This window comes from Pelmatolapia mariae, linkage group LG6, assembly GCF_036321145.2.
Source record: "Pelmatolapia mariae isolate MD_Pm_ZW linkage group LG6, Pm_UMD_F_2, whole genome shotgun sequence".
In the NCBI taxonomy this organism is placed as follows: Eukaryota; Metazoa; Chordata; class Actinopteri; order Cichliformes; family Cichlidae; genus Pelmatolapia; species Pelmatolapia mariae.
Genome location: NC_086232.1, coordinates 44,259,858 through 44,287,450, shown reverse-complemented (window position 1 = coordinate 44,287,450; position 27,593 = coordinate 44,259,858). Strand labels below are relative to the sequence as shown.

General features: G+C 42.8%; 1 protein-coding gene across 1 annotated transcript; it reads left to right on the top strand.

Moving 5' to 3' along the window:
• Nucleotides 1–6,522: 6,522 nt before the first annotated feature.
• LOC134629594 (NACHT, LRR and PYD domains-containing protein 3-like) lies at nucleotides 6,523–24,865 on the top strand. The gene is made up of 7 exons (XM_063477074.1): nucleotides 6,523–6,822; nucleotides 7,678–7,729; nucleotides 10,715–12,563; nucleotides 12,919–13,092; nucleotides 20,313–20,486; nucleotides 20,587–20,633; nucleotides 24,186–24,865. The coding sequence occupies exons 1-7, from the start codon at nucleotides 6,523–6,525 to the stop codon at nucleotides 24,725–24,727; spliced, it is 3,138 nt and encodes a 1,045-aa protein (XP_063333144.1). The 3' UTR covers nucleotides 24,728–24,865.
• The last annotated feature ends 2,728 nt before the right edge of the window (nucleotides 24,866–27,593 follow it).

The following is a 27,593-nucleotide window of genomic DNA, read 5'->3' as shown; positions in this document are numbered from 1 at the left end:
AGATTTCGGATCGTTTCTTTTCTCTGTTGCAGTCACACTTTCCTTTTCGGTGTTTTCCTGTTAAAAACAACGTGCAGATATAACGGTCTGCTCTCTGCTCTTCCTGTGCTTCTCATTTCTTTTCCTCTGGATGTTGTAAAACCATCGCCCACTGCTTTTGCCGCCTTTCTTTCACTTTGTGCCGTATTCTACTCTTAATCTCCGTCCTGCTAACACTGATCATCCACTGAAAGCCTCTTTTTGCTTCCTTTGCTGTCCTATCTGCCGTTTCGTTTCCCTTAACTCCATGATGCGCTGGCACCTATAAGGTGACCATAAGCCCGTCACAGTAACTCTGTGCCGTGTTTGCTCTGTCAGGGCTGCAGGCTGAGGCTCGCAAACCAGCCAATGATGGACTCGAGTCCGTATCACAGATGTCGGTGGTCTTGCATCTTCAATCCTGGACAGCAAACATACTGAAATCATTTCTTACAGAAGCACATCAGGACCGATTTATTACCGTTTGGGTTTAAAATCCACGCAGCGAGTTTTATTCACTGTGAAATTAAAAACGCCTTCAGTGTCTGATTCATGTTTATTTCATTTTAGAGTGACCCACCGTCCCCTTTCCCCGGACATGTCCACTTGTCACGGGGGGATGACTGATGAAAATGTGTGACGTCATCCCCAGCTGCTGCGTTGTGTGGCTGTTCTGCGCCCACAGACGCCTGATGACGTGTAAAACATGCCAAAGCGCATCTTTTCAGACGAACTGTAACAGAAATTTCCGTCCTACCGTCCCGGTACCGGTAATGTGTCTTATACAGATGAGCCATCGTTTCTGTACCATTAATTATTCCAGAGGCTTTTACGCGATTTGTTTTTGCACTTGTTGACTTTAAAAGCCTGCGTGACATTTTTTATTTCACCATTAACCGCAAATATGTTAAATATGTTTCTTTAAGCAAACAGTTTTATTAAAGTTCTTCATGACTGGGCCAAGTGTCTCTTTTTTGGAAATCAATATTTGGTCACCCTCGTTTGTTAATTGTTAATTGTTGTTAATTAAAATTTCCTCACGGACAGGAAGTGACGACTTCGCGAGGTTAACGATCACGTGACGTTGCTTTTGGAGCTTTTTATTTTATTTTATTTTTTTCCTCCAACTTTATTTCAACAGAAATTTTAACAAGAACACACGGACAACTGTAGCGCAAAATTATAACACAGTGGAAGAGTATGCATAATTAAACACACAGGATAGAAATACAGATTAAACGGGGGAAAGTGACACAGACACACTGAATATTTAAAGAAAGACATTAAAATATTACAAATATTCATGTTTTTAAAGCTTTCTTGTTGTGACAGGAACAAACTGTTGTGTTTCTGTCCTGAGAGTGGAGAGCTTACATTTACAGATGTGGAGTTTGATCGATGAGGGAAAAGCATGAGAGTCTTTCTCACTAAAGTCAGTAAAACCAAATAACAGGTTTTGGTACAAAAGTACAAATTCTGATCAGACGCTGTCAGAGATGAAACTAACGATATGTTTCATAAAACCTGAGTAGAGGTAAATGTTTCTGTATCGCTCTTCTGTTTTTGAAGGAAGCTTTAAGGAGACTGTCAGGACAGGGCGGGGCATGGACAGGTGTGGGGATGCTGGGATGTTACACCTGGAAGGAACGCTGAGTAATTTAACAATGAGCCTGTGTTATTGAATATTTGACTTACAAGAAGAATACCATCATTAAACCAGTTTTCAAAGAAGAGCGATTTGATTTGTAAAGAATGTTACAGATGTTCCAAATATAAAATATTTGTGAGCAAATGTTGAGCTTTGCTATAGGTGTGTGGTGCAGAGAGGACCCAGAAGGCAAATTAACAAAATCCAAGAAACTCCAAATGAAGATAAAAAAGACACGAAGCGCTTCAAGCATGATAAAAAAAGAGGAAGGTGTTCATAGCGCAGACACACTGAGGGAGACACAGGTGGAGGGGACACTGGTGGAGGGGACACTGGTGGAGGGGAAACTGGTGGAGGATACATGAGGAAAGGCTGAGTTTTGGACTCAGATCATTAAAATGAGACTACGCTCGACCTCCTGCCGTACCGTGTTCAGCCAGGACGAGTTTCTCCGTTTCTTTCTAATAAAACATCCCGAGCACGTTGTGATGTGACTCCCTTTGCTTCCTAAACACTGAGCTCCATCATTTGTTTTTAGCAGTGAACACCATGTTTGCAAGGATTTTAATAAATCCTTGCAAACACAACATGTGCCCTCTCTTTGGAAAGAAGCAGTCGTGGTTCCTGTCCCTAAATCTAGTCGTCCAAAAATTCTAAACAACTTCAGGCCTGTTGCCCTCACTTCAGTTGTAATGAAAGTCTTTGAAAAAATCATCAGAAATGTGATTATGAAAGAGACTGAACATCAGCTGGATCCAATGCAGTTTGCATATAGGCCCAACAGACTTTTAGAACAGTTTGAAATCAGGAAAAACCTGGTGGGCTGGATTTTAGATTTTTTAACTGACAGGTCACAAAGAGTGAGAATAAATGGGGTTCAGTCTGACCCAGTGTTCTCCTCCACAGGTTCTCCTCAAGGGTGCGTCTCATCGCCCTTATTATTCATTCTCTATACAAACATGTGTCAGAGCAGATATGAAAACAGGGCAATCATTAAATATGCAGATGACTCTGTTATTGTCAGCTTACTGAAAGAGGGTGAAACTAACCACGGTCCAGTCATTGATGACTTTGTTCAGTGGTGGGAGGAGTCTTATCTCCAGCTGAACATATCTAAAACAAAAGATATAGTTACTGATTTTAGGAAACAACAAAACCTTTAATTAAAGGTCAGAAAATAGAGCAAGTGCAATCATATAAATATCTTGGGACCATAATCAATGAAAAACTGAACTTTGATCAAAATTGCAAATCAGTTTGTAAAAAGGGTCACCAGCACCTTTACTGCCTCAGGAAACTTGCTCATTTCCACATTGACCAAAACATTTTTACTTTATCGTTCTTTTATTGAGTCTGTTTTATCCTTTTGTTTGGCGGCATGGTTCAGTCAGACCGCTGTCACAGAGAAAAACTCTCTAAATCAGATAGTGAGATGGTTCAGTCGTCTGATAGGTGAGCCACAGTCTTGTTTAGCCTCCCTGTACTCTAAGCAGGTACAGAGGATGGCTTTATCAATCCTTAGAAATGGTTCCCATCCTCTAAGGGGTGAATTTCAGCTTCTTTCCTCAGGACGGAGGTTTCTATTTCTGAGATGCAGGACAAAGCGTTATAAAAACAGCTTTGTCCCTGTTGCTGTCACTGAATTAAATAAGAACTGTTTTTGATTCGAAATATTAAATTACTATATATGTGCCACAGTGAGGTTTATATCTTTACTAGGTATGTGTGTTTTTTTTTTAAAGGGATGCGAAATGCTGTCATTTTTTCTGTAAAGCAAATTTACCTTGCCTATGGGTATAAATAAAGTTACCTTGACCTTGACCTATGAACATGGATGGACCTGAAATCAGTGCAGGTGTGACCGGAGTGCAGACTTTAACTGTTCAGTAATCACAGACGTTTTTAGTGCACGGTCTCGATTTTCAGAGGCTCTGAAGTAACAGGACAAACTCACATCATTTAAACAAGACCGTCTTTCATACTTGGATCAAAACTGTGTCTGCTGCACGTTAAGCTGCTGTTTTGTGGTCTGAGATCACTGATGCTGACAATGCTGTGGAAACCAGTCTGCCCACAGCAGGTCTCATCAGTGTTAACAGGGTGCTGGAATAATCCAACAGGAAAATCCAGGCGAGCGCTCGCTGAAGTCGGACTCTACAGATATTTATGACTCTAAAAATAAATATCTCTTGTATGGTAATAAATGTTGGACTGCAACTCCGTGTTTTAGCTGATGTCCATGTAGTTTGATTAGATCAGAGTCGATACGATGTAGCAGGAACCCCGTCGTCACAGTTAAAGACCGAGCAGTAAAACAGCATTTTGTGCGGCACTGTGAAAGGATGTTAATGTTTTTATAATTTCCTGTTTCTTGCGAAGCTGCTGGAAACTTTTTGAGCCAAACCACAGGTTTGCACTTCATGTCAGTATCTTCTATGTTCGCCCCCACCTTCACCTCCGTGTTCACGACGCGGCTCAGTCACAGATACATTTATGCTAACGCAGAAGGCTGCACGTCAGAGAATAACACAGTGTTATCCAGGAGCTTCACTGTCCACTCTGTGTGGTCCGCAGACTGTCCACTCACCAAGTGACAGCAGAGACAGGCCGTGTCCATCTTTTAACTACAGCTGGTTAACCCTCAGCTTGTGTGGCTGAGGTTTAAAGGGTCAGTTCACCTATTTTTTGTGTGAAGCTGCTCAGACAGCGTGTGCTACATTTCGTGAATCAGCTGTGTTCACACAAGGAAATGATGCACTTCCTGTTTGGTTGTGAAAAAGATGTGATGATCTTTCCTCTTCTTTTTTCAGCTCTTTCCTGAAGAGTGGACAGATTCAAATCTCTCTGCCTGCAGCAGGATCAGCGAAGGCTTCGGGGAGGGAGCTGCTGCTGCTTACAAAGGTAAATATCAGTTCAGGTGTGTTTGTCTGCTATCATCTCAGCTGGTTCACATTTTACCTCAAAGTTTTCACCTTTGCTGTTCTTCCTAACCAGCAGACAGAAGAGAGTCGAACATCTGCTGTAGACCTTTTTGTGCTCTGCTGTCTCAGCTCTTTCTGTGAGTTAGCGCTGTCATCATATCAGGTTTTCACTGAACTGTCAGATTATGCTGAACGTATGTATGCAGAATGTGAGTTGATATATAGACCAGAGCATTTATACACAGATAACTGCTCAGAGGAGTGGATACAGGTGAGGAATGAAGTAAAACACAAGACAGATGGAAACCAACTCTCAGGATACAGCAGGAGATACAGTTTTCCATTCAAATGAACTTAAACCTGAATTGAGAGACAGAACTCTGAAAGGTGAGACAGGTGAACGCTGAGTGAACTAAACACAAGAAAAATTAAAGCAGGAACTGAAACTCAGTGACAGACCAAGGATTTTAAAAGGTGCTGTCCATCACAGACATCCTAGAATGAAGAGCTGGTTACTGGATCCCGTTCAGGGAGGTTGCTGTGGTCTTAGATTCCCTAGCCACTGAACATTGCTGTATGTGTTGCATGCTTCTTCTGTATGCTCTTCCAGTATGGCTACAGCCTTGGTGGTACTCTTCTCATATTGTTGTCTTACCACTGAGCGTACACCTTGGATGGTTCAGTTGTTTTTTTTCTCCTAGCTTCTGTTTCTCTTGCATACCTCTTCAAGCTGTTGGGCATGACTGTGAGTCTTTGCTTGGCAGTTTCTAAGGCTTGAGGTAAGGCTGCACTTTTTGCAGCGATCTCATATAGAAAACTATTCCGCGCGTATATAAAACAGGTCCGCGGCTCCGAACCGTAGTAAAGGGACCTCTGGCTAATATGTCGGGTTCGTGTCGGGCTCGTAGCCGAAAACTAGCTTTACTTTGTTGTCTGGGTCAAGTTTGCTAGCAGAGACAGAGAGAGGCGCTGAAAGGCTGCTCCAACGGAACTTATTGTTTCAGAGGAAAACACGAACACAGTGTACAGTCGAGTCTTAATAGCTTACTTATAGCTGGGCTACACTGCCCATGAGGCTACATTCTTTAGGGTGATGCCTGTAACACTCTGCCTATTGCCTTCATATTAAATAATTTTTTGAATAATAATTAAAAAAAAAAATTCGTCACGTCATTATGCAGCAGCAAGTAGGGGTGACATGGGCCACGAGATTGAGACACAGACATCAGAGCCTCTTAATGTGTGTTTTGTTTGAGTTTCCACCGGCGTGGAATTACTAAAAATAGAGAGGGGACAGCCTAACATATGAAACAGGAAAATACCGCAGTGTAATCCCTTTATTTCAACAAAGTAACTGTATTCTGAATACCACAGTTTTAAACGGTAACTGTAACAGAATACAGTTACTTATATTTTGTATTTTAAATATGTAACGGCGGTACATGTACTCTGTTACTCCCCAACACTGCTTCTTAGGCATCTCTTCCTTCATCACACCTTTCTGAAGCTCAGATAGTTGGCTAACTTCCCTCCATGCTGCCTTCATCCTGACTTCTAGTCTCCTTCTCTGTGGAGGGTACTGCTTCTTGTGGCTGTTCATCTTTTAGCCAAGCATCTTAGTGATCACTGCTACTATGATGTAGATCAGCTGGTTGGTTTTGGTGATGGGACTGTCTGTGATGATGTAATCTTTTAGTATACCAGAGGGTACTTCACATAGTCTTGGCAGTCTCTCAGGTCAGCTGCTCTCACGTTCAATGCCTTCAATGCACCAGTTGCTCTTGGGGCTTGGTACCCAATCTAGGAGGGTGGGGATGATGATATCTGCCCTCCATCTGACCTCCTGGTTTCCCTTTGCTGTAACATTTGTGTTGTACCTCTTTGAGCTCTACTTTTCAGCAGAAAATATTCTATTCTATTCTTCAGGGAGCTGTGATGACACCAGAGGATCTCTTAAACACCTTAGATGATTTGGGAGATGGGGAGTTCAAAAAATTCAAGTGGTTCCTACAGCAGGCCGACATCGTTCAAGGCCTCCCAACCATCAAGAAAAGCAGACTAGAGATGACAAACAGGTGGGACACTGTGGACCTGATGGTGCAGACCTACAGACTTCCTGGAGCTGTGAAGGTGACCAGGAAGGTTTTAGAGCGGATCAGCAGGAATGACCTGCTGCTCAGTTTGTCTGCCAGCAGGTCCAGACCAGAAGGTGAGTCACAGGAAGACAAACAGGAAGTCACTGCAGTCTGACAAAGTTTTGGAGGCAACAGGTAATATTGGTGTAATGTTCATATTCTGTTTGTCTGTCAGTCAGTGTACATTAGCGAAGCTGTGTGTCACTGCTGTGTGTCACTGCTGTGTAGCTGGTGTGTAGCTGCTGTGTTTGCGGAGCGATCCCAAAAACAGACACAGCAGCGTAAACTCAGTGTAAGCAAAGGCGAGCTCTTTATTTGGCTGAAAATACATGAATATAAAACTAGGCAAAACGAGCTGGGGAAAAAAGCTAAACTAAAACCTAAACTGGGAATAAACTAAGATCAACAAGAAAGCATGAACATGAACATGAATCTGAAAAGGTGCATGCGGAACAATGATGTGAACCCCCCCGTGAACATGAACATGCACCTGAGCAGAAGCATGAAAACAACCTGAAACCTGGAGAGCTGTGATAAGAGACAAACAGACGACCCGACACTGAACAGTGGAAGACAGAAGACTTAAGTACACAGAAGGGTAATGAGGGACACCTGGGGAGACACAGCTGACACAAATGAGCCTAAACACACTGAACATGGAAACGCAAGACTTTCAAAATAAAACAGGAAACATGGAGCGATGTAGACATGATAACACAAGCTTGACAACATGAAACACACAGACAAGAACTACATGACAGATTGGGGAGACACAGAACGCAGGGAGAAACACATGAGGACAACGAGGACAAGACAGAAGATGGGAAAAGACTCACAAACACGGAAACATAACCTAGACTAAAAACTAAATAATAGCACAAGAACTTAACATTATTTAAATCTAACCTAAGAAAATCAAAATAAACTCGAGACGCACTCACACTGTAGAGAACAGGAGAACAGGATTTCATCATCTCAACCTCATCTTCCTCAGACTGAAGATAAAAGTACAGCAATCTCTTTTACGTAAGAAATCCCAGGAATACAGAAGGTCTGCCCACACTCAAACTAGGAGGAACAGTATCTTCTCCCCACATGTGCAGTCATTCTAGAGAAACAACAGAGTGTTACTAATGACATTAAGGAAGATTTAGCTTTATATTTGCAGAGCCTTTAATAATATGTTAGAGAGTTTTTTGGAGCTAATGGAGCAATACTGGAAGAGCATATGGGAAGAGGACACAACCCATAATGGCAATGCTCAGTGGCTAGTGGATTTAAGAGCAGACCACAGCAACCTCCCTGAACAGGGACCAGTAACCATCACAGTGGGAGACATCCAAGAAACGGTCTCCAGTGTGGAGAGTTGGGCAGCACCAGGCTCCAACATGGTTCACGCCTACTGGCTGACAAAGCTGACTGCACTCCACGAGCATCTGGCAGCACAAATGAACCAGCTGCTAGTCAATGAGACACCTGGAATGGTTAACTGAAGGTGGGACAGTCCTGATCCCCAAGGACCCCGAGAAGGGACCGGTCCCATCCAACTACTGGCCAATAACCTGCCTCAGTACCCAGTGTTGGGAAGGTTACTTTTCAAATGCATTCCATGACAGATTACAGATTACATTGATTGATTGATTGATTGATTGATTATACTTTATTCATCCCGAGGGAAATTGGGTTAAGGCTGCCAGCCGTGCCAGCGCCGTCTTACCCATCCGACCATACATACATTACACAAACATCACATGGGGAAGACAGGTCAGAGGGGTATAACATGGAAAAGCACAACATGAGGAAAGATAAGGAGAAAAAAATAACTCCCCCCAGACTGAGCTCCAGCAGGGAGATCAGTTTGAGGACAGAAAAAAACACCTCTGCACATAGCACATGAAAAAATAACATGCCCCAAAATGTATTTTGTAACATATTCCGTTGCGTTACTCAATGAGTATTCTGAATACTTTGGATTACTTAATATATTATCATGCTTTTTACAACTACATGAATGTACTATTGCTGTGTGATTTATGACTATTACTGAAGGTTACTCTCCATACCAATACCTACTAGATGTTTAAATCTTAATATAAATGAATAACAGTAGGGTGGACATTAGGTAAGGCTGCACTTTTTGCAGCGATCTCGTGTGTATAGCCCCTTTAGGGCGATGCCTGTAACACTATAATTTTTTAAATAATAATTTTAAAAAATATTTCTTCACGTCAGTACCACATGGAAGATCCTGTCAGGCATCATAGTGGCTAAGGTGAACAGGCATATAGCTCAATACATGAGTGGGGCACAGAAGGGGAGTGGCAAAAATACCAGAGGAGCAAAACACCAGCTACTAGTACACCAAGCAGCTGCCCGAGACTGCAAGACTAGGCTGACCAACCTGTGCACTGCCTGGATTGGTTACAAGAAGGCCTATAACCCTAACAGCTGTCAACAGGAACTCCATGGCGTATGGGTGTGGCGTATGCTGCTCGGAAAGCTGCAACCACCAAGTACCTGCAGAGGGTCAGGCATCTCCTGAGGACTCAGCTGAATGGTAACAACAAGATCCGGGCTATCAACACCTACGCCCTTCTCCCCTGCTGGGATAAAAAGTTGGCCACAGGAGGAGATAGAAGCCACTGACATAAAGACAAGAAAGCTCCTTACCATGCATGGAGGGTTTCACCCCAAGTCCAGCACCCTGAGGCTGTATGCTAAGTGGAAGGAAGGAGGCCGGGGACTGGCGAGTGTCAGTAACACAGTCCAGGATGAGACAACAAACATCCATGATTACATCAGGAAGATGGCCCCAACCGACCGTGCGATCAATGAATACCTCAGGCAGCAGAAACCCAAAAATGAGGAGGAACCATCATGGAAGGACAGGCCCCTGAATGGTATGTACCACCGGCAGATAAAAGAGGTGGCTGACATCCAGAAATCCTACCAGTGGCTGGACAAAGCCGGACTGAACAAGCTTTGGAACAAGCTCTGAGCACAAGATCCATAGAGGCTGGGGTCTATCACACCAGGCAAGACCCCAGGTGCAGGCTGTGTAAAGATGCCCCAGAGACAATCCAGCACATAACAGCAGGGTGCAAGATGCTAGCACGGATCACTCAGTGATATCTGGCCATACAGATACCACCTTCCTGGTTGAGAACCATGGCCTCTAACCTGAGGGTGATGATTCTCATTTGAGATGTTTCACGCTCAGAAACCACCCCAGTACAAGCTGAAGGTTATTGCTCAATGAAACCACCAAAACCACATCTCCAAAAGTTGATTCTGTTCATCTGGAAGTAGCGTTTTCAGTGGGAGAAACTTTTCGTCACTCATCCAAGTGACTTCTTCAGTCTCAGCTGACTGCAGGTTTCTTATAAACAGCACATTTGCATAATGACTGAAACCAGCCCACTGAAGGAACAATGGGCTGGGAGGTCAGTTCCTTCAACATGATTATGCAAATTCTCATGACCATTTATCAACAACCACTGACCAAAGACCACTGATCAATGGTCTTTGGTCTCCATTTGAAGCAATGCTATATCAGGGATTGTAACATCTAGCCTTTACTGAATCATGAATTATTCCTGTAAGAGAAGACTGACAACACAACACTGTCAGCAGCTTTTGGCAGTCATCCTTTCAAGCTGGCTCTGAAGACTAGGGGACTGTCTAGCCTGCTCACACTTTTAAAAATAAACCACGAACCTGCTTGAATAACTTTTCATCTATATATTCAGAGTGGAATTTATTTTTACTGACTCATTATGGCTAAAGTTGAGCTTCTAAGGCAGTTATAAATGTATTTCTGTGAATGTTTTCAGTCAAACATTAACTTCCAGTTATGAAAGTTATAATGTTTCCTGAAGAAATGCATGAAGCATTATCTTGAGACAATATGTCACCCTGAAATTCATGTGTTTCTAACATTAACATGGGTATTTGTAGACACAGGTTTATAATTTGTTACTTGTTTGATACAGATATGGTGGTTCCAGTACCAGAGCCTCGCCCCATCATGTTTTACAAGCAGATGCTTCAATCAAACTTACAGGACAAGTTTATGTGTGCACAAGAAGGGTGGACAGAAGATAAATTGCATCTAACTGATATCTACACAGAGCTGTACATCACAGCTGGGTATGATGTACATATCAACACACAGCATGAGGTCCGGCAGATTGAGAAAGTATGGAAGCCAGCAGAACCAGAGAAACCCATTAGACCCACAGACATGTTCAAACATCCTTCAGGAGACTACAGACCCATCAAAACAGTGATGACCAATGGAATCGCAGGAATTGGAAAAACTTTCCTTGTTCACAAGTTTGTTTTGGACTGGGCTGAACAAAGATCCAATCAAGATGTGCATCTGATTTTCCCCTTCACCTTCCGTCAGCTGAATCCTCTGAAGGGAGAAAAGTTCAGTTTGGCAGAGCTCATTCATGAATGCATCCCAGAAACTGTAGGCATCCCACAGGAGGCTCTGAATTACATCTTTACAGATGTTCAGTCATCAGGAATCACCAACTATGACAAGAGTAAATTCAAACTTCTGTTTGTGTTTGATGGGCTGGATGAGAGCCGCCTTCATCTCGACCTTCATTCTGAAGACATTCGCTCTGTCGATGTAACAAAGGCAACTAAAACAGATGTCCTGCTGAGGAAACTCATCAATGGGAAACTGCTACGCTCTGCTCGCATCTGGGTAACCACACGGCCTGCTGCAGCCAACCAGATCCCTCGAGAGTTTATCAGCAGTACAACTGAGGTCAGGGGGTTCACAGACCCACAGAAAGAGGAGTACTTCAAAAAGAGATTCAAAGGTAAGGAGCAAGCTGACAAACTCATCTCCCACATCAAAACAACAGGAAGCCTCCACATCATGTGCCACATCCCAGTCTTCTGCTGGATCACTGCAACAGTTCTGGAGGATGTGTTGAAAACCAGAGAGGGAGGAGAGCTGCCCAAGACTCTGACTGAGATGTACGCAGAGTTCCTGGTGTTTCAGATTGATCGGACAAAAGAAAAGTATGGCCCAGAGAAGAGCATTCAATACATTAAGTCATTAGCAAAACTGGCCTTTGAGCAGCTGGAAAAGGGCAACCTGATCTTCTATGAGAAAGATCTGAGAGACAGCGGCATTGATTTCAGTGAAGCCTCGGTGTGCTCAGGAGTGTTCACAGAGATCTTCAAAGAAGATCGAGGAAGGAAAGGGAAAGACAAGATGTTCAGCTTCGTCCATCTGAGCGTTCAGGAGTTTCTGGCTGCTCTTTATGTGAGGATGTCGCTTATAAATAGCAACAAAAATGTGATGCTTTCACCACCACTGTCTCTGAAAAACCTTCGACTGCTTTTCAGTAAAATATCTTCAAAGAAGATCAACAAAATTTCGATTGACAGGGCCTTACAGAGTTCAAACGGCCACCTGGACTTGTTCCTTCGCTTCCTCTTGGGTCTTTCACTGCAGACCAATCAGGATAAACTACAGAGCCTACTGAAAAAAACAGACTGTCGGTCAAAAACCAACCAGAAAACAATCCAGTATATCAAGGAGAAGCTCAGTGAGAATCAGTCTCCAGAGAGAAACATTAATCTTCTCCACTGTCTGAATGAACTAAATGATCGTTCTCTAATAGAGGAGATCCAACAGTATTTAAGTTCAGGAAGCCTCTCCACATATGAACTTTCTCCAGCTCAGTGGGCCGCTTTGGTCTTCATCTTACTGTCATCAGAAGAAGATCTGCATGTTTTTGACCTGAAGAAGTACTCTGCTTCAGAGGAGGCTCTTCTGAGGCTTTTGCTAGTGGTCAAAGTCTCGAAAACATCTCTGTAAGTACATAGATAACAAGAATTAGAAAATTTCTTAAAACACTAGGATTGTTCACTAAACACTAAACTAAACAAAATCAATGATTTGATAATTGTAAAACAAAGTCAACACATTAAAACCCCAGCAACATCAACTACTGGTTTGCAACTTTGTTTATAGACAGTTTTAAATCTTTTGGTCAGATTATTAACTTTAGATAATGGAATCTAAAATTCCTATGGAAATTTAAAGTGGCATTATTAAACTGTTTGATCCTGCAATCAACCATCCTTGTATCTGAAAAAGTAAAACCTCTCTGGAGGTCTTTTTTTTATACCCCAAAATGTTACAAATGTTTTGTTAACTCATTTCAAGGCTGAGCAGCTGCAATTTGTCAGAAAGAACCTGTGAAGCTCTGTCTTCGGTACTAAGCTCACAGGTCTCCAGTCTGACAGAGCTGGACCTGAGTAACAATGACCTGAAGGATTTAGGAGTGAAGCTGCTATCGTCTGGATTGGAAAGTCCACACTGTGCACTGAAAATTCTCAGGTAAAGATTTAACGTCTGTCGAAGTTTAATTTCGTTTTGGCAAAGACTGTTTCTTCACATCACGATTTCTGTCCAAACTATTATATACCGAATGTATGATAAAAGCAGTTGACTCTCTGCATTGTTTGGATGGAGAGATCTGCTGCTTCTGCTGCTGTCTGGCGTAGCCCAGGCGGCGGCTCTCAGCCTGCCCGCGGCAGCGAGTGATTGTGGACAGTTGGGGAAGGAGGTACCAAATTCAAACATTCCCGCCTCCCTCCATTGTGATGACCATCTCGCACAGAAAGAGATGTTCTAGTAATGACTTCATGAACTTCTTCACAAATAAAATTCTTATCATTAGAGAAAAAATTACCAATAATCATCCCACAGATGCAATATCGTCTACAGCTACTCTTAGTACCATTGATGTTAAGTTAGACTCTTTTTCTCCAATTGATCTTTCTGAGTTAACTTCAATAATTACTTCCTCCAAACCATCAACGTGTCTTTTAGACCCCATTCCTACAAAACTGCTCAAAGAAGTCCTGCCATTAATTAATTCTTCGATCTTAAATATGATCAACCTATCTCTAATAATCAGCTATGTACCACAGGCCTTCAAGCTGGCTGTAGTTAAACCTTTACTTAAAAAGCATCTCTAGACCCAGCAGTCTTAGCTAATTATAGGCCAATCTCCAACCTTCCTTTCATATCAAACATCCTTGAAAGAGTAGTTGTCAAACAGCTAACAGATCATCTGCAGAGGAATGGCTTATTTGAAGAGTTTCAGTCAGGTTTCAGAGCTCATCACAGCACAGAAACAGCTTTAGTGAAGGTTACAAATGATCTTCTTATGGCCTCTGACAGTGGACTCATCTCTGTGCTTGTCCTGCTAGACCTCAGTGCAGCGTTCGATACTGTCGACCATAATATCCTATTAGAGCGATTAGAACATGCTGTAGGTATTACAGGTACTGCACTGCAGTGGTTTGTATCATATCTATCTAATAGACTCCAATCTGTGCATGTAAATGGAGAGTCCTCTTCACACACTGAGGTCAATTATGGAGTTCCACAGGGTTCAGTGCTAGGACCAATTCTGTTTACATTATACATGCTTCCCTTAGGCAGTATCATTAGAAGACATAGCATACATTTACACTGCTATGCTGATGACACCCAGCTCTATCTGTCCATGAAGCCAGGTAACACACACCAATTAGTTAAACTGCAGGAATGTCTTAAAGACATAAAAACCTGGATGGCCGCTAACTTTCTGCTTCTTAATTCAGATCAAACTGAGGTTATTGTACTCGGCCCTGAAAATCTTAGAAATATGGTATCTAACTAGATTCTTACTCTGGATGGCATTACCTTGGCCTGCAGTAACACTGTGAGGAACCTTGGAGTCATTTTTGACCAGGACATGTCCTTCAACGCACATATTAAACAAATATGTAAGACTGCTTTCTTCCATTTGTGCAACATCTCTAAAGTTAGAAATATCCTGTCTCAGAGTAATGCTGAAAAACTAGTTCATGCATTTATTACTTCCAGGCTGGACTACTGTAATTCATTATTATCAGGATGTCCTAAAAACTCCCTTCAGTTAATCCAAAATGCTGCAGCAAGAGTCCTGACAGGGACTAGAAAGAGAGAGCAGATTTCTCCTGTATTGGCTTCCCTTCATTGGCTTCCTGTTAAATCCAGAATTGAATTCAAAATCCTGCTCCTCACATACAAGGTCTTAAATAATCAGGCCCCATCTTATCTTAATGACCTTGTAGTACCATATCACCCTATTAGAGCACTTCGCTCTCACACTGCAGGCTTACTTGTTGTTCCTAGAGTATTTAAAAGTAGAATGGGAGGCAGAGCCTTCAGTTTTCAGGCCCCTCTTCTGTGGAACCAGCTTCCAGTTTGGATTCAGGAGACAGACACTATCTCTACTTTTAAGATTAGGCTTCAAACTTTCCTTTTTGCTAAAGCATATAGTTAGGGCTGGACCAGGTGACCCTGAATCCTCCCTTAGTTATGCTGCAATAGACATAGGCTGCTGGGGGATTCCCATGATGCACTGAGTTTTTCCTTTCCAGTCACCTTTCTCACTCACTATGTGTTAACAGACCTCTCTGCATTGAATCATACTTGTTATTAATCTCTGTCTCTCTTCCACAGCATGTCTTTATCCTGTTTTCCTTCTCTCACCCCAACCAATCACAGCAGATGGCCCCGCCCCTCCCTGAGCCTGGTTCTGTCGAAGGTTTCTTCCTGTTAAAAGGGAGTTTTTCCTTCCCACTGTCGCCAAAGTGCTTGCTCATAGGGGGTCATATGATTGTTGGGTTTTTTCTCTGTACCTATGAAGCGCCTTGAGGCGACTTTTGTTGTAATTTGGCGCTATATAAATAAAATTGAATTGAATTGAATAGAAAGCAGATGTTGCTGCACACAAGAGCACATAAGACAGGGGGTGGCTGTAGCTCAGGAGGTAGAGCAGGTCAGCTGCTCATCGGAAGGTTGGTGGTTCGATCCCACCGTATAGATAATAGTGCTTGTGTGTATGGGGTGAATGCGGCGTGTTGTATAGAGCGCTTTGAGTACTCCAGGAGAGTAGAAAAGCGGTATATAAGAACCAGTCCATTCACCAAATCGTGCAGAGGGAATTGGTGGAAATGTTGAAGCTGGGAGTAATAGAAGAGTCATAGCCCCATAGTTATGGTAGTGAAGAAAGATGGGTCTATACGGTTCTGTGTAGACTATCGCAAGGTGAATAAAGTGTCACAGTTTGATGCTTATCCCATTCCTCGGGTCGACAAGCTCCTGGACTGGTTAGGCAGTGCTTGCTTTTTCACCACACTGGATTTAACCAAGGGCTACTGGCAGATTGCCTGGTCTGCAGAGTCCAAAGATAAGACAGCCTTCTCCACTCTGTCACAGTTCCGTTCGGGTTGTTTGGAGCCCCTGCCACTTTCCAACGCCTCGTGGGCCGGGTGCTGCGGCCGCACACTGCCAACAGCACCGTGGCGCATCGTGATGTTGGGCAATATGGTGCTGGCTGAAACTGTGTTACTGTTGGCTGGCAGTCAGAGAGAAGGAAAGGCAGGACTGTGAAGGTGAGAGTAGGGACTTTGAAGTATCGGCTACGACAGGTAAATGGAGAGCTGGCTGATAATATAAAGAGAGGGCAGGTAGTACATAATGTGTATGTGTTACACCCCTGAAAACAGGGGGAAAAGAATCATGAGAGGGATTATGAGTTGCGTCTCTCATGCAGTCGTTTATTGCAATCAAAATGAACATAAATGTTTCACATTCTGTACTGCTTAATGTCACATGGTGGAAGAAAAACACTAAATAATAAACCAAAAATACTAAAGTGCTTACTATATATGCCAGAACATGTTTCCTCACAAAATGGCTGACAATAGCGGTGTTTTTAGCTCCTGCTGTTATCTTAATGGCCATAATACAGTACAAAACTGAGGCTCAAAACCGCCACGTCTATGTGCACAAAACTGTAATATAATGCTTCCAAAGCTTACAAAACAATGAAGGGTTACCTCTTAAATATCTTAACAGTGTACACATTGGAAATATATCAACTTTTAAACACTTTTACCTAAAAACAGGGGGAAAAGAATCGCGAGAGGGATTATGAGGTGCTTCTCTCATGCAGTCGTTTATTGCAATGAGGACAAGCCCCCTACTGGAGAATGGAGACACTACCAATCGATCCCAGAAAAGGCTTACTAGCCGATCAGTGATGTATAGATTGCAGCTCTGTTAAATAGACTGAAAACCCATAATATAACATGAAAAATAATAACCTCTGAAACATTTTCTTACCATATTTACATTATTTTTGTCCTTATATTAACTAATATGAATTTGTATTAACTGAACAGTTTTATATGCAGTAGTCCTTCAACCTGTCATATATGGAGGAGAGCAGGTTGAATTGAAGGCCACGAGCTGTTCTACCATGGTGCAGATTAGAAGAAAAATGGAGTTGGGGTAATCTCAAAAGAAATGTTTCTTCATGACAGGGCTGTGCGCTGAGCATAAAAACTGTGTTATAGTGAGTTGCATGTGAAGCTGGACACTAAAGACAGAGAAAAAGACTTGTAGGAGCTGAATGAAGAAAATAAGAGAGAGGGGAGGACAGTTAAGAAATTGGGAAGTGCAGAGGAGCAGTATAGAGGAAGTGAGGGCAGCTATGAAGAGGATAATCAGTGGACACTCATGTCAGGGGTCATTTGTGAACAGAAGCATATCAGAGTGAAAAGGAAGGTTTAAAGATGGTAGCGAGACCTGCTGTGATGCTTGGAGATGGAGTCGAGCTGAAATGACTCTGCAAATGAGTCCATCAGAGGGACAGTTTAGAGTCGGAGCAGCTGAGATGGTCTGAGCATATGCACGGGAGGGAGGGTGGATATACTGGACAACAGATAATGAAGATGGAGGTGCCAGCCAGGAGACTCTTGCATCACTTCCTCCTAGGAACAGGCACGTGTTGTATTAGGACAGGATTTAATGCAAAAAAGTGTGAAACTGAAATGATACAAAATACAGAAATGTCACATTAGCTTGGACTGGACTTCTTTCGATTGACATATAGAACACTTAAAACATTTCCAAATGACTTTAATAATATCATACACCCTGTCTGAAAAATGAATACAAGTAAGAAACTTACCCATATTCCCACTCAAAGGGATTTAATTGAGTGGATGGATTTAGCTTGGAGGGAACACACTATGTCTTGCTTCACTAATGAGCAAATGCTTCCTATCACAATTCTTTTAATAACTAATTGGCTCAACATAGCAAACTGTGCAAACCTGCGCCCCCTATAGGCCCGGAGAAATAACATAAAAACATTTCCAGTACACACACAGTCATTCCGTTTCTAAAAACCGAGTGGTTATGAGAGGATGATCAACATATGAAGACATTACAAAGTTTTCTAATTCTTGTTTTGTACTCGCCATGCACAAGTATAGTTGTGAAAATGGAAATATATGTGTTTCTTGAGGTGGATGAGTGACTTACTTAGACTTAGACTTAGTTCCTCCTACGCAGGGCGGCGCATCGGGGAACTAATGATCTCCATCGATGTCGGTCAGCAGCAACTGCTTCAGCGTTGTCCCAGGCAATGTCAACAGTTCTCAGATCATCCATAAATGTTCGACGCCATGTGATCTTTGGTCGGCCTTGCTTTTGCTTGCCAGTGCGTGGGAGCCATGTAATGGCAATCTTGGCTGGGCGATAAGGGGGTAGATGTAAAATATGGCCCGCAAAGCGGAAGCACCTTTCTGCAACAACATCGGCTAAAGGGCAGGTGCCTGCTCTTCGTAAGACCTCTTCATTTGTTATTCGGTCCCGCTAGGAAATTCTCAGGATTCGCCACAGACCACGTTGTTGAAGCACGTTCAGGTGTTGAGTAATTGCATTTGTTGAGCGCCAGGTTTCACTAGCGTATAGTGCAGAAGGAAAGACGATAGAGTTCAATAGTCTGATCTTGACCCTAACATTCAGGGAGGTCGAGTTCCAAATAGGTTGGAGACGTCGCAGGACACCGACCGCCTTCCCTACTCTGACATCGACATCTCGGTCAGAGATCCCGTCATTCGAGATGATGCTGCCAAGATATCTGAAATTCTCCACCTCTTCAGCACGTTGTTGGTTGATCATGACAGGAATGCGGGCACGTGCATAGCCAACTCGGAGTACCTTGGTCTTTTTGGCGCTGATTCTTAATCCAACTTTCATCACCTCCCTCTGCAGGGCCGCGGTCTACTTTTGGAGGTCTTCCTGAATCGTGCAAAGCAGGGCGATGTCATCTGCGAAGTCCAAGTCAGTGGGTTTACACGCTTCGTGCCAGGGGACACCAACGCTAGTGTTAAGGTTCAGATATTGAGGAGGAATCCAAAATAACGACCACTGATCCGGCCGGGTGCAATTAGACGACATTTTAATGAATACACGCAGCGTGGAGCCAACACTGTACAGATTCAGTGTTGAACTCTCTTACAATAGTCAGAACCCAATATTTATAGGGGTGAAACAGTACAGCCCCCCCCTTTCTGTTGCCAGGCAGAAACCAAAACCACAATGACTTTTAACATAGTTTAAAAAGAACATCGTCGCGTCTCCATCCAGGTGCCTTCCTGTTGTCCCCGGACGCTCGCCTTCGCTGTCGCTTGTCTCTGGAACATCCTGCACCTGCTTCTTCATCAAACAGTCACATATGCACGCACAATTTTTGCAATTGCAAGCAAAACATAATTAACTTTTACCTATATAACTGAGTCTATCTACGATGTGTGTGTATGTGGGTGTATGTGTGTGTCAGCTTCTGCTTGCACTTAGACTCTGGTTTCAGTTTCGCTTCTGCAGAAGCATACTCTGCACAAGCCTGTGTCTCCTGTCAAGACCGTGTAGGCCTAAAGTTAGACCTTCTCTTCTATAAAATAATGTGGCCAGGAAGTACGTATTCAGATTATAAATTTAAATCTCAATACTAGCTTGGTCAACTGATCGTCGCATGATGAAGTCAATTACCAACAGGAAGAGGAAAGGGGATAGCACGCATCTTTGTCTGACGCCAGTATTGATCTTGAAGAAATCTGTGCAGCTGTCATCCATCCAGATGCAGCAATGGGAGTTGGAGTAGAGACAACGAAAGGCATCTACAAACTGCTGAGGGACTCCATAGTGGCGTAGGATAACCATAGAGTCGGCCGGTGGACGCTGTCAAAAGCCTTCTCGAAGTCAATGAAATTAATAGAAATCTTCCTTTGGTATTCCAATGTTTGTTCAATGATCATGCAGAGGTTGAGAGATTTGCTCGACGCATGACCGGCCACTCCGAAAGCCAGCCTGCTCTTCTCGCAATCGTTCGTCCACTGCGCGTCGTAGCCGATTCAAAAGAACGAGGCAAAACACTTTCCTGGGTACTGACAGCAACGTGATGCCCTGCCAGTTGTTACAGTCACCCAAATCACCTTTCTTTGGAAGTTTGATGATGATGCCTTTTGTCCAATCATCGGGTACATACGATGTTGACCAGCAGGCGTTTAGGAGTCTTGTAAGGGCGTCTTCCAACTGGGGTCCGCCATGCTTTGGATGAGTTACAGACCATAAAAATTATTTTCAAATTACTCTGTATGTGGCCTGACCAAAACAGAAATGATAGCTTAAATAATATGTCATTCTTTATTTGCGGTTGTGTCCAGGCTGTCAGGCTGTCAGATCTCAGAGGAAGGCTGTATCTGTCTGGCCTCAGCTCTGAAATCCAACCCCTCACACTTGAGAGAGCTGGACCTGAGCTACAACCATCCAGGAGACCTAGGGGTGAAGCTACTGACTGCCGGACTAAAGGATCCACAGTGGAGACTGCACAGTCTCAGGTATGGACTCTACTGTTGAACTCACATGCTCTCTCGCAACAAGATCCTCGATAATTAGGAAGCTTCTGAAGGCTCATTCGGGCTTTATTTCTTCCTGCAGCCTGGAGCATAGTGGAGAGCAAAGGCTGAAACCTGGTCTGAAAAAGTGTAAGCATGTTTTTATTCTGCATCATTACAAACTAGCCACATTTCTGCTAAATGTCTCTCACTATATTGGTGAAAAACTCAGCGGTAAACATGTGAACATGTGACATCAGCTGCTCACGTTATAGTATCTGTCACTTGTGACAACACAGTGGTAGCACAAGGCTGGAAGTGTCTTGATGTGTGCTCAGTCATCCAGCTAAGTAAATCCAAAGGTTGATTCTGTTCATCTGGACGTTTTCAGTGGGAGAAACGCTGCGTCATCATCCAGGTGACTTCTTCAGTCTCAGCTGACTGCAGTTTTAACCAACCTTATATACAGTACATTTGCATAATGACTGAAACTAGCACCACTGAAGGAACAATGGGCTGTGAGTCAGTTTATGATCATTAATATGCAAATTGTCATGACCATTGATCAACAACCACTCAATAACCATGAGTACCATTCACAGAGAGTTGGGGAATGGCTGCAATCACAGCATTGTAAGATGGTGACAGATGTACCCTTAGGCCCCCTCCTCCATTCAGAGATGGTCTTTCCCTTTTCACGTAAATGGCCTCCTTGACTCCGCCCTCAAACCAGCGTTCCTCCCTGTCCAGGATGTGTACATCCTCATCATTGAAAGAGTGTCCACTGGCCTGTAGGTGTAAATAGACTGCAGAGTCCTGGCCTGACGAGGTAGCTCTTCTGTGTTGTAGCCAGAGGTTGTTTGGTTTCCCCGATGTATAAATCCTGGCAATCCTCCTGGCACTTAACAGCGTACACTATGTTACTCTGTTTGTGTCGGGGGACCCGATCCTTGGGGTCCTTGGATCAATTTTTGGCGCAGCGTGTTTTGAGCCCACAGAGACTCGGTAAAGAGAGGCGATCACTTCTATTATCCCCAAAGAGGGAAAAGATCAACTGGACTGTGGAAATTACTGACCTGCAAGTATCTTAAATACTGACTATAAATTGAGAGTGGAATCAGTATTACCAGACGTAATGGTGTTGTTGCCATTGCACTTTGTTGATGATAAAATTTGGGCTGTTGTTTCTGGGCTTCTTTTTTGTTTGTTTGTTTTTGTTTTTTATGTGTGTTGTGTTTGTTTTTGTCTCTATGTGTATGGACAGACTGCAAATCAGTGTCTTATTGGGGACAATAAAGTTACCATTGAACAGACCTAATACACAACAACTAAACAGGTTTTATCAAACAAACTCAGGATAGTATTAGGAGAACACCACACATCATGAAATGACTCTGCTAATAAGTGTAGCTGCAGAGAAAGCATTCGATTCTGTGAGTCTTTTCTGCATGAACTCATCCAGTATCAGCACACTGGCAGCACTATATGACAAACCAAGATCAGTGTGGATCTGACAGACTCATTCTACCTACACAGAGGAACACTACAAGGATGCTGCGCTCCACCACTCCTCACCAATGGAAAAAAAGGAGTAACATCTACTAAAGGAGAGCAGAAAATGGCCTCATTTGCAGATGATCTTCTGTTAGCTTTAACACAACCTACCCAAACACTCCCAAAGTTGATGACCATGTTAGAAGAATATGGCTAATATTCTCGGTATAAAATTAATATTATACATAAACTAAAGTTTACTTTAACCCATCAAAAGAATTAAGAATGAACTATAATTGGAAGTGGGATAATGAGTCTATTAAATGTTTGGGGGTTACCCTGCGGGTTCTAAAATGTTTGAGGTTCAACATAAAGTCAGATGTTCAAAGGTGGAATCCCCTTTTTGACTTTGAGTTCTCGGATAGAGTCCATCAGAATGAACATTCTCCCACACATTTATTATTTTCAGTGCCTCCCAAGATCACTCAAACAATTTCTAGAATGGGACAGACTACTTTAGAGACATCTGAGGGAAGAGAGCCAGGGTCAGGTATAAAACACTACCCACATAGCAAAATTGGTATGGCCCGGATCTGGCCCACACAATGTGCTTACACATGGCCCACATACGGCAAAGAATGACGGCCCTTTGGTGGCCCAGATCTGGTTTGCGAGATGTGGCCCACACATGGGCCAGCACAAGGCCAGTTGCAGACACACTGCTGGCCCTGTGCTGGCCCAGAACAGTTTCAGCTCTGGCCCCAGATGTCAGCCTAATGTGTACCTTAATCAAGCCATGTAATAACAACATGTGCCGGAACATAATAGTGCAAAAGTAAGATGACAAAACTCTGTTCAGACAGTGAATGGACTGATTCTTTCTAGTCTCCCAGATTACTCAAAGTGCTCTATACAACATGCCACATTCACCCAATCACACGCTTTCTCTAAACTGAGTGCTTCCTAACTACATTCATACACATTCACACTCTTGACATGCGGCCTGGAGGAGCCAGGGATCGAACCACTAACCTTCTGAATCAGTAGGTGACCTGCTCTACCTCCTGAGCTATGAGCCTGGGACACATACACCAAACCATAATCAGGCCAGATGTGGCATGCCATCACATAAACAGTGCCATCTACGTCAGGCCTGGCCCATATCTGGATGACATACCACTTACCATGCCAGAAGTCAGCCAGCAGTGCCGGCTCGACACCAGATCCGGGCCAGACCTGCCTGCTATGTGGGTACAAGGGGGAATGGGCCTTCCATGCCTATGGGACGATTACTGCGCTGCCCAGATGAGACCATTAGTGTGTATATGTTCATCGTCCTACACATCCGGCTGGAAAGAAATAGAGGGGGCAGCTGTGAAGGTATTTCTGTTATAGCCCTCCTGGCTGATGGAAAACTACAGGATGCGTTGAAGGTTTCAGAAAAGCCCTGTACTGGATTGTCAGTGTAACGCTCTGAAAAGTGTAATTAGTACTTGTAAACTAGGTAACTAGGTGAGATGGTGCACCCACGATTCTAACTTTGTTCCCAACAAAAGTGACGACAGATTTAAAAACCGGTCCCTTTGAGGTTCACATGCTATATTCACTTCTCCACAAGGTGTTATTTAACAGTTTTGCAGCTTTACAAAATAAGTATGGTTTAGAAAAAGTCAGACATTAATGAGAATTAATTAATTGTGTGAAAAGGGTGAGAAACGCGACAGTCAAGTGGAGCGTGTGTCTGTCCTCTCAGTAAGTGAGTGAGACAGTGGACAGCGGTGAGGAGGGCTGTGCGAGTGCATAAACACATAAATATGCCCGACACCCGTAAACAAAGCAGCATCTGGCTGCAGTTCAAAGACTTTTTTGTCTCGGTCTTGACTCGGTCTGTCTTGGTCTTGGTCTTGGTTTAGGCGGTCTTGACTACAAGTCTAGATCTGACTTCACGTAAAACCACAGTACTTAACTATTGTTTGTAGCTAACTTTCAATTAAACCTCCACAGTTTTCATTCTTTCTGTTTTTTTCCATTTGTCACAACCAGTGATGCTTTTCTAACATCAACAACAGAAATAAAAAGAAAATTATTAAATGACCAGATCACAGTGTCGGTCCCTTTATATCCCAATAATAACTTTTTAGATTGTATTTATTTAAACATCACTGTCAGTCTGGTGTTAATGATGCTTTGTTTTTATCCCTCCCTCAGATTTCTGTGAACTCACACTGGATGCAAACACAGCAAACAGGAAACTCAAACTGTCAGACAACAACAGGCAGGTGACAGCAGTGACAGAGAAGCAGCCTTATTCTGTTCATCCAGAGAGGTTTGACGTCTGGCTTCAGCTGCTATGTACCACTGGGCTGACTGGTCGCTGTTACTGGGAGGTCGAGTGGAAAGGATTTGTTTTTATAGCAGTGAGTTACAGGAGCGTCAGAAGGAGAGGAAACAGTTATGACTGCAGGTTTGGAGGGAATGATCACTCCTGGAGTCTGAGGTGTGCTGAAGATGAAAGTTTCTCCGTTTGGCACAATAACAGAGAAACAGCCATCCCCTCCTCTTCCTCCTCCTCCGCCTCTCACAGAGTAGCGGTGTATGTGGATTGGCCTGCTGGTACTCTGACCTTCTACAGAATTTCTTCCGGCTCACCGATCCATCTCTACACCTTCCGCACCACCTTCAGCAAACCCCTGTACCCTGGGTTCTGGTTAGTGTCACATGGTTCTTCAGTGTCCCTCTGCTCACTGTAGCAGGACGAGTCTTCCACGTGCGGTTGCTGGCAGAAAGGTTTTGATTTTGAGTGTTGAACATATGAAGTATGTGTGGGGATGGTCTAACAGATGGCAGAGTGTTAATACAGTCATGTGACGTTCTGCTTGTAAAATAAAACCTGTACTTTATGTTTTATAAATTCTGTAAACATCAAAAATTGCTCTTTTTAAAATCAGTTTTCTTCTGTCTGCTTACAAACTGTGATTCAAAGCATAAAATAAACCACATTATTTGTTATGTGTCATTGTGTGGTTGGCAGCTTTCAGAGGACACGGAGAGAGGAACTTCACTCAGACGGGTTTATTGTTGGAACTTAGAGAACAAAATGCAAAAGTAACAGAAAACTCGGACTAAACTAGAGTCGAGAACTTACTGGTTGCTAAACACACAAACAGTGCACACACATGGGAAAGGTGTGATGACGATGTGACAAAGACTCAGACAATAAGGACGCAGGAGGGAATCAGGCCAGAGAGGACACACCAGTTTTGATTTGATGCCTGTTAGAATAAATTCAGTTTTATTGCCATTGAGTGTAAGAAAGAACAGGACGCACATGAAACGGGACTATCAAAATAAGACAGGAAACAAAACACACTCACAGGCCGTGACCCAGACTAGACACACAGAGAGACATGACACAAGGCTAACCTGAGACAACCAGCAGAGACACGGAGACATGACAGGGACCACAGATGAAGATAACCAAATATACTAAGTCACTTGTTTTAAATCAAGAACAATAATAACATACAGTTCAAAATAAGAACAACTGTGCAGGGCAGGTTAGGAAGAGCATAAGAACAAAACAAAAAAACCCAAAACAGTGTATTTTGCTTTGTTAACGTTCTGCATAAATAAAAATCACCACAATGTCTTGTTGAATAAGGATGTACATCTGAAAAAGACTATGGTGAATCACCAGTTAAATATACATACTTATACATAATACAAAGAGATATGCAGTATGTATTAAATATTAAATATCACATTCAATATTGTCATGATTTTGTATTTTATAAAAACAGGAGCAGATGAAAAAAGTCTATTTGGGAAATTCCTCACTGCATGAATTGACATGTAGCACCTCAAACACTATTACAACACATCTGAGGCCAAAATTATTACCCCGCCCCCCCTTGAAATTAGACAACAATGTCCCAATTTATTTGCACTGTTTGTATTTTATAGTGTATCTGTTCTTAAAATAACAGCGTCCACTAAGTTTAATTAGGATATTTAATTGATACACTGAGTTGAAACAAGAAAGGGCAAAAATGAGACATCCAAAATTAGTAGCCCCGTGGCCGTTGATAGTCAATACTGCACCCTTTCTGAGCCACAACTGACAACAATCTCTTAGAGTAGGTCTCTACTAGGTTGGCACAGGTCTCCTGAGGGATTTTGGCCCATTCCTCCCTTGCAGATTGCTCTAGCTGGTCCAAATTGCACGGTTTCCAAGCATGGACATTCATTTTGAGCACTCGCCACAGATTCTCAGTAGGATTGAGGTCTGGCCTCTGTGGATCTTGGTTTTGGTATCCTTGAGAAACTTTTGGACTAATTTCGATGTATGCTTTGGGTCATTATTTTGTTGGAAGAACATGCAGAAATCTATGAGCAGATTTCTGCATGTTCTCAAATGTTTATGTTTATTCAAATGTTTAACTGTGGGAACTGTGTTCCTGGGGTTGAAGGCCTGTCCTTTTCTTCACCAAACATAAGCAACATCCATGTGCCCAAACAGTTCCAGTTTAGTCTCATCAGACCAAAGTACAGGCTTCCAAAACTCATCTTTACCTTTCACATGTTCACAGGCAAACCTCAGTGGGGCTGTGATGTGCTGCTCTTTGAGTAAACGGGTTCTTATAGGACGATGCCGCTGAAGTCCACCATGATGAAGAGCCCTCCCAACTGCGTTCCTGGAAACATTCAAGGATTCAAGAAGCTTTATTGTCATTCACATCACATGTTATCATGAGGTGGAATGAAATTATGTACACTCCGTCCCGGAGCGAAAAGAGACAGTATAATGAAGAAACAGAATTTTTTTTTATTTAAAGTAATAAATAAATAGTTGGGTTTTTTTTCTTTGGTTTTTCTTGTTTGTTTTTTAACAAACAGAATAACAAGTCTTGAGATTTAAATATATATATTTTTAGTGCTTATTTGCTGATTATTGTTTTATGTATAAGAGAAGGCCACCTTTGAGTATATCTCAAAAAGCTGATTCTGTTCATCTGGACGTTTTCAGTGGGAGAAACGTTTCATCATCATCCAGGTGACTTCTTCAGTCTCAGCTGACTGCAGGTTTCAATCTTATAAACAGGACATTTGCATAATGACTGAAACCAGCCCACTGAAGGAACAATGGGCTGGGAGGTCAGTTCCTTAATCTTAATTATGCAAATTCTCATGACCATTGATCAGTGGGTTTTGGTCAGTGGTTGTTGATCAATGGTCATGAGAATTTGCATAATTATGATTAAGGAACTGACCTCCCAGCCCATTGTTCCTTCAGTGGGCTGGTTTCAGTCATTATGCAAATGTACTGTTTATAAGATTGAAACCTGCAGTCAGCTGAGACTGAAGGAGTCACCTGGATGATGATGAAACGTTTCTCCCACAAAACGCTACGTCCAGACGAACAGAATCAAATTTTGAAGATTTACTTACCTGGATGATTGAGAATGCATCAAGACCTTTGAGTATAGGTCGCAGGCTGACAGGAAATGTCATGTTTTTGCAGTATATGAGGAGCAGACATGTGAAACTAAGTTTAGACAGGTTGCCCTGGCAACAGACCTCAAAAAGGGGAAGTTATTGCAAGCTGCACAGGAAGTT

Bases quoted from the DNA above. Each gene is read 5' to 3' on its own strand.
- LOC134629594 (XM_063477074.1), top strand. From the start codon at position 6,523: ATGACACCAGAGGATCTCTTAAACACCTTAGATGATTTGGGAGATGGG. The intron at 6,823-7,677 runs GTCACTGCAGTC...TGTAGAGAACAG, and splicing joins CACAGGAAGACAAACAGGAA to GAGAACAGGATTTCATCATC. The intron at 13,093-20,312 runs GTAAAGATTTAA...GGTTGTGTCCAG, and splicing joins TGTGCACTGAAAATTCTCAG to GCTGTCAGGCTGTCAGATCT.